Source organism: Pagrus pagrus (genome assembly GCF_965226575.1).
Source record: "Pagrus pagrus genome assembly, chromosome: 10".
In the NCBI taxonomy this organism is placed as follows: Eukaryota; Metazoa; Chordata; class Actinopteri; order Spariformes; family Sparidae; genus Pagrus; species Pagrus pagrus.
In genome coordinates this window covers 15,740,672-15,759,200 of record NC_140194.1, presented here as the reverse complement: position 1 = coordinate 15,759,200, position 18,529 = coordinate 15,740,672, and the positions used below count along the sequence as shown (strand labels likewise).

The 18,529-nt window shown below is 42.1% G+C and overlaps 2 protein-coding genes across 3 annotated transcripts in view; one reads left to right on the top strand and one right to left on the bottom strand.

Annotated features, from left to right (window-relative positions):
- nell2a (neural EGFL like 2a) overlaps positions 1-7,494 on the top strand; it is an 85,077-nt gene extending 77,583 nt beyond the window's left edge. The window contains exons 18-20 of the mRNA XM_084364915.1: positions 17-193; positions 3,276-3,500; positions 6,695-7,494. Coding sequence (XP_084221041.1) covers positions 17-193; positions 3,276-3,500; positions 6,695-6,736 — 444 coding nt within the window. The 3' untranslated portion in view covers positions 6,737-7,494. The remainder of the gene's footprint in view (positions 1-16; positions 194-3,275; positions 3,501-6,694) is intronic.
- Positions 7,495-14,047: 6,553 nt separating this feature from the next.
- The window catches only part of tmem117 (transmembrane protein 117), a 47,058-nt gene continuing 42,576 nt past the window's right edge, over positions 14,048-18,529 (bottom strand). For both annotated transcript variants that reach the window (XM_084363265.1, XM_084363266.1), the window contains exon 8: positions 14,048-17,543. In XM_084363265.1, the coding sequence (XP_084219391.1) occupies positions 16,882-17,543 (662 nt within the window). In that variant the 3' untranslated portion in view covers positions 14,048-16,881. The remainder of the gene's footprint in view (positions 17,544-18,529) is intronic.

Here is an 18,529-nt window from a genome sequence, read left to right as displayed (position 1 = left end):
TGCTCCTCCCGCTCAGGCTGGCCAGGTGATGTGCCGCAGGATGGTCTGCGACTGCGACAACCCCAACGCCGACCTGTTCTGCTGCCCGGAGTGCGACCCTCGACTGAGCAGCCAGTGCCTGCACCAGAACGGCCTGCTCACCTACGGCAGCGGGGACACATGGGTGGAGAACTGCCAGCAGTGCCAGTGCCTGGTGAGTAGGGACGGATGTACACGAATAACGAAACTTAGATCGCAGGCATTTAGTCGACGCTTTTAACCAGAGCCAGTTATGGTGAGAGTGAAACAACATGCATTCATTCCTGTGCCACTGTGCCCACACAAGAGATGGAGCAAATACTCCTGTCTCCATGGAAATGCTCATGAATGAGAGATGTGCTCTGCAAAGAAAGTCAAGGAGAGAAGTTTTGTGCCAAAAGAGAGGGGTGTGATTAAGAGGTGAATAGGAAGGTTGCAGAGAGGAGAAAATGAAGATTGCTTTTCATCTCGTGGCAGAAGAAAGGGAGTGAGTGATTAGTGAGATTTTAAAGAATTCAAAGGACCCTCTGCACTGTTGTCTGCTATGATGGAATTATACATTTTGCTGAAGGATGCTTCCAAGGTTAAGAGAACAAGGGAAAATGCAAGCATGTGTGTGCCTCCAGTGTGGGAGGCTGTATCGCAGTGTATCATCTGAGAGTGTACACTTGTGTTGATTGATGAGCATGTGCGGGCTGTGTGTTTTTGCGGTGTCGAGTGTCCTCCGTATGCAAACCTATTTCTCACACAAAGCAAAATAACACCGCGTTCGCCGACATGAATCTTTCGCAGCGAGACGCGTGCGCTCTTTCTGCGCGCGTCGACCTTTTCCAAGGTTTGCACAGCGCTGCCGCTCAAACAGCGGTGAAGCATTTCACAAGTGTTTCCCAATAAACCTGACAGAAACAATAAATCCTGCCCGTGATGCCCCTCTCGCCACATACTCATATGCATATTACATGCAAATGTCATGCTTTACATTCTACCCCACTGTCTTGCCTCGCTCGCACTCAGCTGTGCCACACACCCACACTCGTGTCACTCCTTCTGTTCGGTGGCTCACAAATCATCTTCACTGTGGATCACAGAAAAGCACTTTACAACTTTTTCTTTTGTCCCTTCTTTTTGTAGCTTTTAAAGATCAGCCGCACTCGGAGCTAATGTAAGTCGGCTCTAGTCTGACAGATTTATGGTCTGAGTAGTCACAGCAATGCCATTTCCTCCCTTCCCCTCCACGCCATTGTAATGCTGTGCTGATGCCCGGACCTGGGGGCTGCTTTTTGGATTTCTTACAGCGAGCCATTATAGAAGAGCTCGAAAATCACCGCTCAGCCGAGAGGCAGCGGGGAAGCACAGTCGGCTGAAAATGGGCTCGCTCGGCTACACTCGCCGAGGCTGTGCTCGCAGTCGGCGCTTATGTATGTTGACACAAACAGACACAAACGTTTGAGAACGCAGGCACGCCGATCACAGCTCCAGAGCACGCGTACGGCGTACAAACACGAGTACGTACGGAGCATAAACATGTAAACACACAAGTACTCGTGTTTGAGATTGTAGGCCCACCTGTCACCACGGCTACGCACGCTTTCATACATCCACACACGGATATAAAACACACTCAATTAAAGATGCACAGAGACGTACACATGAGGCAAAGGACCAAAGAGCCGCACGGTATAAAGAGCAGCACTTGAAAGGGTGAGGGAGGAGCCCGCTGTGTGATACCGTACAGGGGCTCCAGTAGCGTGACAGGGACGTGAAATGAACCTTGAATGCTGCTACACTTAGCAGAGCCATGGCTGTCCAGGCTCAGCGGGGGCCTTAAAATACACAGTGACAGCAGGCAGATGGGCAAAACATTCTCCCAAGACCAAGATGTGAATCCATCGCCCGCTACTTGGCTATCAGTGCAAACTTAAAACGTGGCCTTTGCAGAATGTGCACACATGGGCCACTTGTGATTTGCCATCTTGTTAAATCGCCAGAAGATCAAAGAGGCGCGATTTTCCTCAGCCATAGGTTGTACTTTAGGTCGAGGCGCATGAAAGAAAAGAGCATGATCGCTGCAGGCCAACTCCCAGGCAGAGATAAATGTCACTACTTTTAATCTCCTGGAGGCGTTTTCTAAAGTGCAGTCAAATCCTTACATCTGTCTATGAAAAAACAGAGAGATTAAATTACTGCGAGATACCACGGATGCTGAATGCAAAGCAAGATTTGAATAATAACCCTCTGAAATATCACAAAGAAATGAAAGGACCGGCTCCAGTTTTAGGCTGATAAAGTTTCCACAGTGCACTGCTCTGTGTGGAGGCAAATAAAAAGCTTGATTGTATGGTAAATCTCTTTCTCCTTTGTGATCATAGGCCACATCTCCATAAACAGACAAAGATGGCAGTGTCCCTTATCGCAGCGTGGGACAGATACCTGAGGCTACGTTCAATCCCTCCCTCTGGCTACGAGCAGCTCTGGGAGGAGGGGGAGGGATTTCCCACTTCAAATGTTTACACACTACACGGAGGCAGGGAGTGGGCATTAGCACCACGTGAGCCTGCGCTTTATAGCCAGTCTAATTTACTACAACATTTCTAAAATGCTGAGCCAGACGATTTTCCGTGATATTAAATATCCCCAGTGGGACACTTGCATCGAGCCTCTTCTTATTTTATGTGTGTGTATGTCTTTTGTGTTTAAACGTACACAGTCTGAGCTCGTATTTCATTTCCTGAGTAGGTGAGGTGCAGAAACACTCACGGATGACAGCGCAAGCATGAAGTGGGTCAGGCCGGAATGATATAGCATACAGTATGAGCAGACGTGCAACGTTGGCCAAGAAATATACGACCTGTTTCCTCAGGGCCAATAGAAAATGGCAGCAGGAGAAATCCAATAAGGCTCTCTGTGCTAAAAGTTTGCTGTGAGATTAATACGAGAACAACAATGAGATAGGGAGACTAAGACAAGTCAATTAAAAAGCTGGAGCGTTTACCTCTAAAGTCTGAAAAAAAATTGCTGACTGTGTTGAAAGATTGCTCTGCTCATCTATATTTTTTAGGTACCTTAACAACTATTTTTTTCTTCCTCATCAAGCACTAGACGCTCCCTCTGGCATGCAAATACACAGCGTCAGGAGAAATATGTGTATTTGCATGAATAACTTGTTTAGAGCTGGAAAATGCAATAGAGCGCACGCAGGGATTATTTTGAACTTTCTCTCTTTTTCTTTCCCAAATCGTCGCTCTCCGCCTCCGCAGCAGGGGCAGGTGGACTGCTGGCCTCTGCCGTGCCCGCCTGTGGACTGCGAGTTTACCGTGGTGCCTGAGGGCGAGTGTTGTCCCCGCTGTGTCACCGACCCCTGCCAGGCCGACACCATCCGCAACGACATCACCAAGACGTGCACGGACGAGCACAACATCTCACGCTTCAGTGGCTCCTCCTGGATTAAACATGGCACCGAATGCACCCTGTGCCAGTGCAAGGTAAGGCGCCAGCCCCGCCAGCAGCCCCGAAACAGCAAATTACAGTTCGCTGAGTTCAGTGGCGGACAAGACACCAAAGAATAATGGTTTGGAAAATGAGAATTCTTTGTGCTTTGTCTGAAAAAAAGGAGTACTCTCCACTGGGGTCCAGCCTTTGCATTGTGGAGGCAATTTGTGCGTCTCATCACATCTGTAAACTCATGACTGTATTTATCACATATGGTGGTAAATATGTGTGTTGGTGTAAATGGGCACAAAAACCCTTTAAACATGGAAATTAAATGTGCCACCAAATTTTAAAGAGCAGTTGTGGAAATGACCAAACACAGAGAAAGAGATTAATGAAATGAGCAACTCCCAATTTATTCAGTACGCACACTTTCCACATGATCGTGAAAATGTGACAGCTGCCGTGTTTTTTGTTTAAAACACAATAAACAGCAGAATATAGAAAATAAGATCGGATGCTACTTTTGAGAATATTCGCTTTCAAATGCCTACGTTTGATATTATTAGGGATCATAGTTCGCTGTGTCCAATTTATATTTATTAGCGAGAATACAGGATTTTCTATCACTTCTTCTTTTAAAGCAAAAGTTCAACATATTTGGCATTTATGGTCATCCTTTTTACATTCTAGTTTTAGTCAGTGAAAACTGAAGTCTTTTAATCAATTTAGTCTTTTTAAGTCATTATTTTCTCTTGAACATTTCAGTTGAATTAGTCTAACCGAAGCCATTTATCTCATTATAATCTGATGAAAGACACAGGTTGAATAATTTAGAGTGCAGCGGTGAGTCTGTTGGTCTGATGGTATTAATTAAGTATTAAGGAATACAACCGGTCATTTTGATGCCAAATTAAATCAGATTTATTTTGGTATAAACACAGCATTTTTATCTCACCAAATACTGATCATACCAAAATGTTAGCTAATCAGGTGTTGTTTGTAGCCTATGATGTATGGCTTTTACCTAGTTAGCGTGCTATCTTTAGAGTTTCCCATACAATTTGTTTTTAATGGTGTTGGTACCGTCTTGTCTTCATCCCGTCTTAGTTGTGGAATAAATGTTCTTGACAAGCATATTTCGTAATAGTAGACATATTATGCTCATAGTCAAAAAACACATACATTTTCTCATACTGTCCAATGCAGTAGCACTGTATGGAACATATATAACTGAGGGAAAGGTGGAAAAAAAGGTCTCCTGTAACAAAATGAACACTACTGCACGAGTCACAGTGACTATAAGACTCCTGTTTCCCTGCCTCATGTATAGATGTGGGAATGTGATGGATCAAACCTCCAACTCACAGTGAGAACTTTTCCTTTAATAAAAATGAAACTTCACACTAACAGAAACCCACGCTGAGAAAACATCTGTCCGCCCCTCATCTCCAGGCCTCTGGCTCAGCTTCAGCAGGGTAACACAGTGTGCTCTCTCCTCTGCACCGTGTTCAACAAGCAGACATGTTTGGACACACAGTACGCACAATGTATAGAGCCTCAGATAATCTATCTGGAAAGCTGAGAGAAACTCACGTAATTGGTTCTAGTAAATCAGGTGGGGGAAGCTGCTCCCCACAAGTTTTTGTTTTAAATCTTGTGGCACAGAATAATCACTGAGAAAGTAAACTATGCAGGCGAATATCCTCTTCATTACCAATTGTGAGCATAAATTGTTTGCCTCAGCTTTAGGACTAATCCACCAAGACTTACTCCCTTGCCTGAGTTTCTGTGATGGAATATTTTCTCTGTGCCTGCCTGACAGGAAATGATAGCAGTAAATCTCAGTGGACAGACTAACAAATATTCAGAGTCTTCATTAGGGTTTGGCGATCTGGCCAAAAAAATAACATCACGATCTATTTAACTGCAATCACGAGCCACGATCTAAATTGCCCTCTTTTCCCCTCAGGTTTGAAATGCTCTGTAGACTACAGACCTGAAATAGCTGATGACTTCCTCTATTAGCAACAGTAAATCACAGTATTGCATTCGATGTAGTTCTTTTTTGGCACAAGCTCCTCATCTGATTTGTTGCTAGCTATAACTCACGTTGCAGTCTTTACAACACATCACCCAAGGAATAGCCATATGAAGAAATCTGTCCAATTAGCATAGCAACTTAGCTGGCTACATAACTCCTTTGGTTTGTTTACTGTACGTAGTGGAGATCTGTAAATCAATGAGATAATCTGAAATTTGGAAACAAAATTTAAAAAACATTAAAGAAGCAAATTAGTCCAATATGGCTTACAATCATGGTTTAAAACATTTTTAAAAAAGAACGAGTATTGATATTTTATCATAGATGTCTTTGTACGGTGTTGCATAGATGTCTATTGAAGTTAGCATGCTAGCCCTGGCCCGTCCTGTCTAATAATACCACGTTGTACCGGCAAGAGGTGATAATCCAAACCTAAAGGTGCACTATGTAAATTGAAAACATTAAAAAAATAACTAAAAAAGTCAACATAATGTGAAGAAATAACATTTGTGACGCAATGACGTACATGTATTGTGTTGCAGAAATAATGATACTAAAGTTAGCATGTAGCTCTCTGGTCAAAATAAATCCTCAAATAACAAAGTAGAATGTGTAATTATTCCAGCTAACCGAGCCATGAGATAATTAGTCAAAGGATGAAAACTGCAGCCAGGTAGTAGTAGCTGTCGGTGACTCTGGTCTACGCTGCCCTCTATGTTTTGGAGCTACCTTCAAATTCTGGCCGTATTCTACAAATTGTGGACACTTTACCTTCCCAAAAAACTCACAACAAAACACAGATTTGCATTCAAAATTAATTCATATACATGAAGCCGGATTTGATCTGTTTGAACTGTGTTGCTTTCAGTTTGATGGCATTTTGATTTGGTCAGCTCGGTGATATTGCACACACAGAGCTGTGCCTGCAAACCTTTAGTGATCCGGGGAGCTTATCAGTTTACAGTGAAATGACTCAGAGACCATTCTTATTTGTATTCTCAGTAGAAAGTCGGCCTCTTGGATCAGTTGGTGCCGAAATGACACCCAGAGGAATTCTAAATGCCAGACTGAGTCTGTGTGCTGCGGCTCCGCTGCCACCTGAAAATATTATCTGCTGAGCTTCAAAAGGAGTTTGCCTGAGCTTTAGGTGTGACGATAATCCACTCATGTGTTTCTCTGCCTTCTCTTTTCTCTCATTTCTAGAATGGACACATCTGTTGCTCAGTGGACCCCATGTGCCTTTAGTCGTGGCAGATCTGAAGGCACCTGTACAGCGTTCTCCATGTAAAAAAAAAAAAAAGAAGTAACACCACCCTATGTCTCCTCACTGTCCTCCTCACAGGCGTGGGTCAAATAGTGTTTGCATTGTTAGTATTTGTTTCAGCCTGCTGAACCAGATGGGTTACCAATCAGGATAATTCATACAATGTCACACTGTCAAATACAGACAACTGGACAAATTTAACCTTCAGGTACTTTCTGCTGATTTCTGGCACTTGTTGTATGTTCTACCTGGTAAACCACGCCCATCTGGTACCTCATGCACGTTAAGCATTAAAAGTGTTTCGCAAATACTTTGTGACCCGCGTCTGCCTCCTCAACTCCTCTTTATACCAAATGCAAACCTATGTCATACCAAACAGATGATGGACTGCAGTTCCCTCGAACCCACTCTCTTTGTTCTGCCTCACCACTTAGAGTGAACCTGTATGGATCACCGTTCCCCACTCCGAATCATCGCTACATGAATCTGTAAGATATTACTATTACTGGCATGACTGTGCTTGATGTCCAAACATTTTTGCTGATTTCTAAATTCTCAGTGATGATGATACCTTAGATAGAGTAAAGGCAGTTAGCATAAGGTTCAGTTGCCACATTTATGAGTCGTCTATATTATGTGGTGCTTTGTAGCATTTTGTTCCATTTCTCTTTTTTGTAATTTTTCTTTCCGAGCTTGTTATTGTGTAATAGTGAAATAAAGTATTTCCATTTACATTTAACTCTTGTTGTCGGCTCATTTATGAGTGTGATTTATCTGTGTTCATTGTGTTTCGGTCCACCCAGCTCGATCTAACGCAGTCTGATTACACAGTCCAGCAATAAATTCTACCTTCCTTTGTTGAAATTGTGTGAGAGTGGTGTTGATTTAACTTTTATAGTCATATATCTTCATTTTGGAGGCAGCAGGTTTGGTTGTTGTTGAACTGTGTTGCATTTTACTGACACGTGATTCTGTTATTTTGCTGAACCAATTTATATCAATCAGGCCTGGCTAAATAAGAGACACACCCCTCTGTATAGTGCAGTACAGCTCAGCAGCATCCCCAAACTACACCCAAAACAGTTTGTCTACTTTCAGTACTCCGCTGGATTTGTGTATTGGACTGCTGTAGATTTGTGTAAGCACTCTTTTCTCAGGATCAGAGTTCACAAGGTTTGTTAATTGTAAATAATGGCTTTAATGAAGGTTTATATACAGTGATTAACATTTTTAGTAAGAACAAATGTTTAAGACATTAACAAAGTCATTGGTCACAACTCAGAAACTGGTGTCAGGGTTGCTTTAAGCACATGTACACGTATAAAAATGTTCCTTCTTTCTGTCGGTTTTGAAGCATGTACATGACTTACAGAATCAATGATCATGCACACAACAGCAGTCATCGTGTATCCCTGAACTTTGGAGGATGTTTGTGCACAGAAAGTTCATTCTTGACCCCCCGAACACAAGCTGACAAAACCTCATCTTCAGCTTGCTTAGTTGCCATGTAACTGTACGCTTCAAGCGCCTCTTAAGGTAAGAATGTTTTGTCGACAACATCTTTTTAGTTATGTACTCTTTCACCGTGTATAGTAGGCACATTTGTGCCCTTATATTTTCAATACTCCGTGATTCTGTTTCCTTGACATGTTCACAGATGTAGTGACGGCAGCTGGCTCACGGTGTAGGTGTAAAAGTCTGTTAAGATAAGCTTAAACAATTAGCGGTCTGCTCATCATGATCATATTATACTCATCAAGGACTAAAGGTACAGGTATAGTGTGTGTTGAAACCATACAAATATTAAACTATTCAACGGTTCCTCACACAACATAAAGTAAACTTTAAATGTTAATGTGCTACAGTACGCGTAATGCTTTACATGTACCACTGGAAGTCTCTCAAGTGTGTTGAATGGATTATCAATGTTTGTTTGCCGTCTGCTGAGATGAGAGACTTTGCCCGCCACTGTCACAACTTTTATGATCGTTTTATGATTGATCCTAGTCAAATCAAATTTGTGTGTGTCACAGATCCAATACTAATAGTGTTGCGCCATGATTTGGTTTTTTATCCGAGGCCACTTGTGTTGAATACACTTCAGCATCCACATATTCTGGCGGCAGAGCAATGACTATCTCAGTTGTAGCACACAGAGTCCTCTCCTCCCTACTTTGTTCTGCGCCTCTGGAGATGGTAGTAATACTTGTATCGCAGAAGAGCACTTAAAGCTCCTAATATAATTATCTATCAGTTCACAGGCACGGACAAATGAGTTCAGCCTGGAGATGGCTTTATTTCCCTCTGGAGCAGTCTCTCTCCTACCGACTGATTCTCTGACTCCACCTCGCAGCTGCTTACATTAACAAACACACAACGTAATCAGGCCCATTTATATTCAATCACACTCTCCGCTCACTTGAGCTTTTTCAGCCCCTCGCTCTCCACAAAAAACTTTTTACCTCAGGTTATCAGGACTCCAAACTCATCCCTGAGTTGAATGATAGGGCAGGGGCAGTGGACAGTGGGCAGTTCGCAGTGGCTGCTCGTTGGTTGGCAAGGGCACCATCTGGCCTGCTTTGGTCCAGTGGCTTCTAGCTGGTGGTGGCATGGAGCCAGTGGGCACCTGAGTAGTGGTGGCACAGCAGGGCAGACTGGTCCTCCAGCTGGCTCCTAAATGTTCAATTTTCCATGGCAGTGCTGAACTCTCTGCAACAGATGCCTGGACCCACAGGGAGTCCACTTCACTGCCTGTCCTATATTCACCGTTAATGACCACACATATCATTGTGATTGGGTCTGCTGATGCAAGGCAACACGGAAAAGTCAGTTTTACTTTAGCATAGAGTTTAAATGGATTCAAATTAGCATTAGCGTGCAATGTTTTGTGCGGTATGACAGATTTTTTTTCTGTCAGAACAGGAGCATGCACTCAGGTTCGTACTCTATGTATTGGTTTAGACTTGGTAAGCTGAGGGAAAATACGACAAGCGTCATGTTAAGCATGTTCTTGCAGGATATTAACCTCCTATCACCGCAGTGTAAACTCTGCTTTCTGTTTGTCAGCTTCCAGAAATGTGCAGGATTAGCTGAATGCACAAACATATAAAACCTCAGCCAAAACGAGAAGAATTGCCAGATTCGTCTGCATGTAAACAAACAGTTATTAAGTACAGATGCTCCACAGTCCCACGGTGCCTATGGATTTGTTTTCCAGATTTAACCGCGGCTGCAGCTGAAGCTGAAATAATCAGGATGGCCACCATACATCAATAACAGATTTACTCCTCTGTGAATTTGGCGAATTTTATTTGCCAAATGTTTCATTAGTTGTCTCCAAAATTTAATAAACAACAAATCAAACTGTTCTGCTGCTGTAGCAGCATCCTGATATTAAGCCTGGCAACTAGATGTCATGTTGGTAATTGGTACAAATGAAGAGGATATGAGCGACCAAGCTTTCCTGCACCTTTTAGCCAAACTAGCAGTGTGGCTCTAAGGATGGCAGTAGGTTCGGTTCACTCCTTGATTTTAACATCCCGACAATGATTGAATGGGTTGTTGTTCAGTCATGATTAGATATTTATGGTTCCCAGATGATGAATCCTCCTGAAATAGCCTGTAGCGTCACAAATTGAGGCTGACATGTCTGATTTTTGGTGAAATATCTCAACAACTATTGGATGGTTTACAATTACATTTTTGTACAAACATTCATGCACAAAAATAGCTGCAAAAACTCCCATCAACTTCAGAATGGTTGCTAATATTACACCTACAGTCTCGCAGCACTGCCAGCATGGCTGTAGACTTGAAATCAGACAGTACATTTCTTCAGAGCTGCCTGTCAGACCGTTGAATAGCTTTGGAAACTCCCGTCCCCCGGGTTTGAACTTCTCTCTCTAGCTCTCTTATTCACATACATATACACAATTATTTCACACTTTCACAACACCATGATGGTCTTCCAGATGATGTGAAAATGTGCCCCATAATTACCCCCGTATCGAAATGATTCTGGCTTCTGGCTTTTAACCTCCCCTTCCAACTACCAAGCAAGCTAGTTCTGATCGAGCCCCAACCTCAACTCTTAGCTTTGCTTCCCTTTGTATTATAGCGATATAAAGGGAGATCGTTGAAAAGGATTTGAAAAGAACGTGAGAATCATTTAGTTGAGGCATCTGAATGAATGAAAAGCCACATTTTAGCATTGCAGACAAATGGGACATGGTTGGAAAAAATAAAAAAAAGTTTGCCAAGGACAGAGGCACAGATAAAAATTCTGGAAAAAGCTAAGTGGACCTTGAATTAAGATTTCTTTTTTGTGCATTGTCCAAAGTATTCGACAATGCTAAAATGAGGCTTTTAACAAGGTTTCCACGGTCAAGAATGAACTCTCATGTGCAAGAAAAATGTGGCGAATGCCGCACAATAGATCTCCGTTTTGTTTTTGTGTATCTTACACATACATATTCATGCTCTGGGTGTCATGTCTTCCCATGTGGAATCGTTTGTTTCAAAGGTAAGTAAAAAAAAAAAAAAATGAAATAGAGATTTAACAGCAGAATGTAGCTGGATTTTTAACAGTAGACTGTTTAAACATTTCCTGCTACGAAGCCTTTCGGTAGTGGAAATATTCACCACTAAACTCACTTCACTTGATTTGACTTAGGAACAATTAAAATAAAAACAGATCCTCTTTCCCTCCCACAGAGGAATAGTAAGACATCATTATCACAAACCCATGTCTGGGGATTCAGTCCTCCGAGTGAGATGTTGGATGTGTTGAGAGTCTTATCAGAGCCACATGTTCCTTTGCAAGGTATCAGAAACCTGCAGAAGGAATCGGTGATGAATTCTGTTTCCCTCGTGGCCACTGGGGACCGAAACCATCTTGAGCTCGGTGGAAAGGCTGAGGGGGAAACCTGCTAGCTGACTGGGACTGACTGCGCTGATAAATTTCACAGGGTCTCCCAGAGTCACGGAGCTGTCAGCACAGAGTGATGGGCCATGCCAGGACATGATACACTGATCTAATTGGAGGATAGCTCAAAGACAGTAGAGGAGATTCCAGTTGATCTGTAGCTGTGACGAGCCTCCTCTGGGGGATTTTTCTGGTTTATATTTAGATACAACACCAGCAGTCCAATTTTTTTCCATGTGTTTTTTTTTCTTCTGTTTTGGTGCTGGAAGATATGTGAAATAGAGCAAACAGTAAATAATGTGAAATGCTACAAAAATGCCTCCAGAAAGCTCCACAGACATATAGAAAAGGGCTTCTTGAAAATTTGATTAAAAGCAGAATGCAATCGATCATGACTGCTACCAGCACGAATGCATCCACTGCAATGAGGAAGAAGTCAATACGCCGGTAACACAACTTGGGCATCAGGTTCCAACACCCACAAACATTTTTGAAACTCCGGTTTTGATGTGTTCTCTCAATTACTGCACGGTCCTCCAAAAATCAATATCTCATTTCTCAGCCCAATGGCAGACTTGGAAGAGGCCTCAGTCAAACAGCTAGTGCTCTCTGGATGAGATATATTTTTCCAGACAAACAACAAGCAACAGTGAGACCTTAGGTGATCGCACAGCTACTTGGTTTTCACACCGTGGGTATTTTTTCATATTAACCATTAAAAAGCTCCAAGCGAATGCTCTTATTAGGGATAATTTACAGCGAGTGGTGAGGCAGGGTTCAGTGTTGTGGATGCAATCACACTTCACAGGATACACGGCGACTGATGATGGACTGCTGCAGAGATTAAACTTGCGGTATCACGGTCACAGGTTAGTCTTTTTAACTGCTGCTCCATCAACAGTCTTTCACATCCCTCTCCTCTGATACATTCAATTAAATCACTGGTTTTGAAGTGTTCGCACTTCAAAAATCTGGCTAAGAGGTGTGAGGGATGTCACCAAAAAGTAATTGTTAAAGGCCTAAAATCACCTCGCTTTTCTTTTTTTTTTTTGCACATACTGTAGGTGCTAAATGAGCTAAATGCTATGATCAGAATTCAAATATGCTAATGCTGCGATTCATTGCAAGTTGGAAGCTGATATTTTCAAGTCAGTATTCCCAATTTATGATCTAAATGTGTCCCAGTGCGTCTGCTCGGGCAAACACGGACAGCAGTTTGAATGACAAGTGTCTGAACTTCACAAGCAACAACAGCAGCTAATTTAACAGATTATGTCAATGCAATCCGGCTTGATGTTTCGGACTTGGAATTCCGACCTGAATGACCGTTTCATTGCACTTTTCTGTGTCAAAGGTAAGTTTTCCCTAGCTCAGAGTACAATGGATTGCAGCATCACAAAGACAGTGCTAACATTTTCAGCTGAGCAGTCTGAGCAGGTATAATGTTAACTATGTTCACCACCTACATAACCAACTTAGTAACTAGCATGTTTAGCATGTTCAGAAGCACTAATTACAAAGTACAGCTGAGGCTCATTTGTGTTGTGTAGTAATGAAAGGGCCCAGGTAGGCTCAGTGTTATTTTTTCCCCCAAGACAGTTCTGCTCAGCCCTTCTGTGCTGTGATTGGCTGGTATTTATTGCCTTGACTCGCCCTTGTGAGCCCTCGTGAAAGGGTCAATTTTCACCCAAACCAGGATCTTTTCCTCAACCTAAACCCTTTCCTAGTTTGGTTGCCTAAACCCAAACACACTACAAAAACTGGAAATTTAAAAAAAAAAACTTACTTCCATAATAATGGTCTGTAGCAGAGCACATTTTTCCTCATTTCCTTTCATTTTAAACATCTCAGGACCCGTCAGATTCATCTTCCAACCCCTTGGAGAGCTTCCAACCCTGGTTTGGGAACCACTGCAATAAAACAATTCTGCCTGTGTTCAGGTCACTTTTCCTGCGCTCAGACGTTGTCAATCCAATCTATAACTCATTTACACATATACATGTTCTGTAAACAAATCCTGCGGGGGAACAAAACACATAACAAATTCAAATTGTTTCCCATTGGCATAAATCAAACAGCAGACAGGCCCCACGCAGGATTCTTACTAATCTGAGCCAGGTGTCATGTGTATGCAGGCTACATATTCAAGTGTCCTTGTAAAGATAGTATCATTATTTCTCATATCGCCCATGTTAATTAGGTCAGCAGCTGCAAGAGACTTGACCTGCGCTGTTACTTGGCAACGATTATCCAAGCATATAGAAACATGTAAACTAGGGAAACTGGGAATTACATAATGAGATCAGCAACCTTCAAAAAGACTCTGATATTAAAGACTCTCACAAAATGATCCAAACAAAACAGAGTATATAACAAATGTATTAATTTATTGGTAACACAAGGTTCAACAGACATACAGCACTCTGAGCAAACACTGAGAGGAGATTTCCTCGGCTTTGGAGGAACGTAGAGTCAGTTTTGCAACAGAATTCAATCAAAGTATTAAGAACAACAAACAGGATATCGCCACTTTAAACCCAAACACAAAACAATACAAACATATTAGACCTCTTCAAGTCCGCAGAGGTTCTGCCCTTTGGTGAGACACTAATATCTAATGTGTTTATAGAGCTGTAACGTATAAAAGGATAATTACAGAACCAAGAGCTGCAAACCAATTATGCTAAATAAACTGACCTCTTCACAGAATGGCCTTTGTCAAAAACAAGTGTAGTAGCAAACACCTACACACTCCACAAGTCTCACTAGCACACAGTCTCTCTCTCTCTCTCTCTCTCTCTCTCTCTCACACACACACACACACACACACACACACACATACGCATCATGCACTATTAAGTATAAAACATCCTTTACAGACACAAATGAACATCTTTGCCTCCACAGTGTACAAACACACACACACACACACACAAACACACACACACACACACACACACACACACACACAGGGAATTCCTTTAAGGAGTCTGGAGTGCGCCCCTGGAATCATTTTTACAGCGTTTAATATAATCAATTAATAACTTCAGACATTTAGAAAATGTATTATAATATTATCAATTAATAAAAGGTACATTTATACTGCGTTTTAATCAACTAAAGAAAAACTAAAATTTGCCAATTAATAATTCTGCGTCTTTATTTGTCTTTATAATATCAAAAAATGTGCAGTTCCCTTTTTGTGGTTGCTTGAATGTGGTTAATTTAAAAGACACATGTGCAGCGAGTCACCCAGCAGCTGGCCAATCACAGCTCCTTCTGCCGCTACGTAGGGTTTAATTTTAAGATGTTTTTATGCATGTTGTAGACAGTTATAGAGATATGTTTTTAAATTAAAACAATCATGGAAGTCCATTTTAAAAGCATTCGTTGAATAAATATTGTGACTCCATATTTTAATTGTTAGTTTGAAGACAGAATAAGGAAATTGAATAATTACTTGGCAAATATAATGACCTTTTCATCATTATTATTTTACTTCAGTATATACATTTGCAAATTTCAGCACATTTAATGACATCAGTTAAAACAGCTTTCTTAAATTGATCAGTTTATGAATTGATTATAAATTCAACACTGCAAAAGTCTGTAACTATTCCAGTGCGTCATCCCGGGCTACATTACTTTGAGCGCAAACAATAACATGTAATATAATAACAATTCTGTCAGGATCGAGGTTTTGGGGAACAGAGGATTTTCATAGCGCCCTCATTTTGGTAAATAGTTTTCCAGGATATCATAGTACAGAGTAATGCAAGAGCACATAATATCATTCCACTTTGTCTGTCATGAATATATCTCTTTTAAATTAGCGTAATATTATTTTACACTGCAATATTTGTTCAAAAATACTGAATTATTTGTTATCTTTGGTGAAACACTTATGCAAGGTGAATGTGACAAACTTGTATGAAACAATACATGTAATAATGGAGTAAGAACTGAGTTAGTACTTGCACTTTAAAGAAAAAGAAAATAAAAATAACTTAAGGGCATTTTTTTTTTGGACCAAACACTGAATTTGAGAGAGACTGCCAAGTACATAAAAATATGTATAAAGGCAGTGAAACCTTTCAAAAGCCGGTGTAAATATAAATGCTGCAGGTTTCAGATGCCTCTGAAAAACAGGGATTTTTTTTTCTTTTTTTTGCAGTCGGATAAATGTTTTAAATAAATAATTAATTTTTCATGCATCCACCATGACTGCAAAAACTGCCTCTGAAACGTTTAAGGTTTATCGAGACATAAAGAAGCCCTGAGCTTTGGAGCAGCAGCCTCCCTTGCACTTCAATGGCATGTTTATGCCAAGGGCAAAACCACCTTTCTGACGCTGTTGGTATTCAGTCCAGGTGCAGCAGCCACATAAGCAATCATGAGGTGGCTTGTTGGTTTGCTTTTTGATCTCTGCTGATTGCATTTATTATCTCTGCGACTAATATCAAGTGAGGGGATATGAATAGGTCATTGATGGTACGTTGATGTTCATAATTATGTCATTCCGACGAGGATAATGCGTTTGAAATTGAGGGCGAGCGACGTCACGTGAGGATAAGTTAAAATGATAAAAGTCTGAGGATCAGATGAGGTAACAATTGTCCGTATGATATGAAAGCGTATATAAGACATTAATACAGCAGACCATAACTAGGACATCTTCCATCTGTTGCCTATAGCAGTATAGACTCTCAGAATATGTTTGTATCTAAACGTATGAAATATGAAGGCACTAGTGTAGCTGTAACACTGGTGTGATATCATAAAATCCACCTGACCGCAGTGTCTCGACTGTAGAAATACTCCTCTGATATATAGGCACCGATATAGTTTACCATGACAAAATTGAGTTATGAAAATGCAAAATCCGAGCAAGCACCATGTCAATTAAAAGTTTGCATTCTGGTTTAAAAGATGCGTTTTGTAATCAGAATCGGTGCCGTTTAGAGGCTTTAAAAAGATTGTTTTACAAAAATAGATTCCAACAAATGCAACTGCAATAGCCATCAGGATTGGCTCTGTGTTCACGTGACATGACACTGTCCTTTTCCTGAACCTCAAGTCAAAGTCTGTTGCATTTTGGTTTTGTTTAAAGAAAAGCAACAATTTAAGATCTTGATGAACTACTTCAAGGAGTTCAAGGTGTCCGCTGTTAAATATAATTGAAAGTTTCAGAAGTTCATAAGCTCAGGGAGAGAGCTTGTGGACATCAAAAGAGACTGCTGGCTCATCCTGCTCTGCGCTGTCGATCACAATGCTCGGATGCGTCTCTTGGGTTTCCATCGAAATGGTCGAGTTCGTCGAGGGCGTCGCTCCAAAGTGTGGCCCGTCCACCGAGAGCAGCATGGGCGTTCCCGCCCGTTTCAGAGTGTCGCTCATGGTCACGTGCAGCTCCTCTGGCGTTACGCCCATCTCCTTGCTGTACTCCGACGGCGACTTCCTCTTTATCCTCTCGTACGTGTTGTCTTGGTTTTCCGTGAAGGTCTCGCTGTCCTGAAATCGCCCGAACAACCAGATGAAGAACCCGAAGAGGACGAACGCCGCCAGGCTGGGGATGAACGCCAGGCACTTGATGTCCAGGCTGGCTCCGACGTAGCGGCTGTGGAGGAACATGTCCCGCTCCACGTAGGTTGAGTTGGTGTTGGGGTCGATGTTGGTGGAGCGCCACTCGTAGGTGAGCGTGCTGTGGTTGAAGTTTACGAGTGTTTCTGGCTCCTCCACCGTGTAGATCTTCTCCCCGGGCCCGACGTACTGACCGTACTCGTAGGGCTTGTAGAAGATCTGGTTCTTCCACATGTTGAGGTCCAGAATCAGCACGAGGAAGATGATACCATAGTTGAACCACTTACCTGTAATGAGACACGGGACTCGTATCAGATTACAGACTTGGTTGAGCAAGGAATAAACATGCACGATGACTGAACAGACTGATGTATAGCACAAGCCTTCTCCAAACAACATTTAGAGACAGACAGATACAGTCTCGCTCATTTATCAGGGATCCCTCTCTCTTTGCATATAGCTCACGCATTGTGACAGATAGATCCATTTGCAGGTGCTACTTCCTCGAGTATCTTCTAACGAGATCACTACATTACCATGAGACGGCCATCTCCCCAGGTTGACTGATAGCGGGCAGATGTCTCCCCGGGTATACGTGACACCTCTTTCCCCTCCTCTCCCAGAGATATGCCGTTAATAAGCTTTTAGTTAAACCAATCACGTCGCACAGGAGCCATTTCCATAATGCTTAATGGATATGCAATGCATTAGGGTTAACAACCTTTCGCGAATCACTGAGCGTTTGAACAGCTTAACATTTAGCACAGGAACATTGGTTTTGCCTTCTCTTTATGGTTGCGAGTCCCCGTGTGCACGTGGCGGAACAAAAAGGAGAACGCGGGAGGACGGGTTCAAATGGGGAATATAGTCGCTTGGCGAGATCATTAAGACACAGAGGAGATGTGAAATATGATGAGAGGATGCATCTCGCACGACGGGGAGGAACGGAACACGGTTGCGGCGATGGAGCCACCTGCGTGCCACATCAGCGACATGTATTATAAATGGTCGCTGTGGTTTTAACCATCAAAGTGTTTCCACACGGAGGAGAGTGGAAAACTAGAGCATGAGTGCGTGTTTAATATTCACAAATGAGAAAAAGGCAAAAGTTAGGTCTCCCTCAGGGACACTTTGGTTTCTTTCTGCTGTTTAATCAGTTTATGAATATGGGCGTTAGTTCACAAACTACTGTTTAGGAAAGCTGGAGTTACTTCTCACGAAACAATGAGATGATCATGTTCTTTGTATGCAGCAGCTGTGCCCGCGTCTGCCT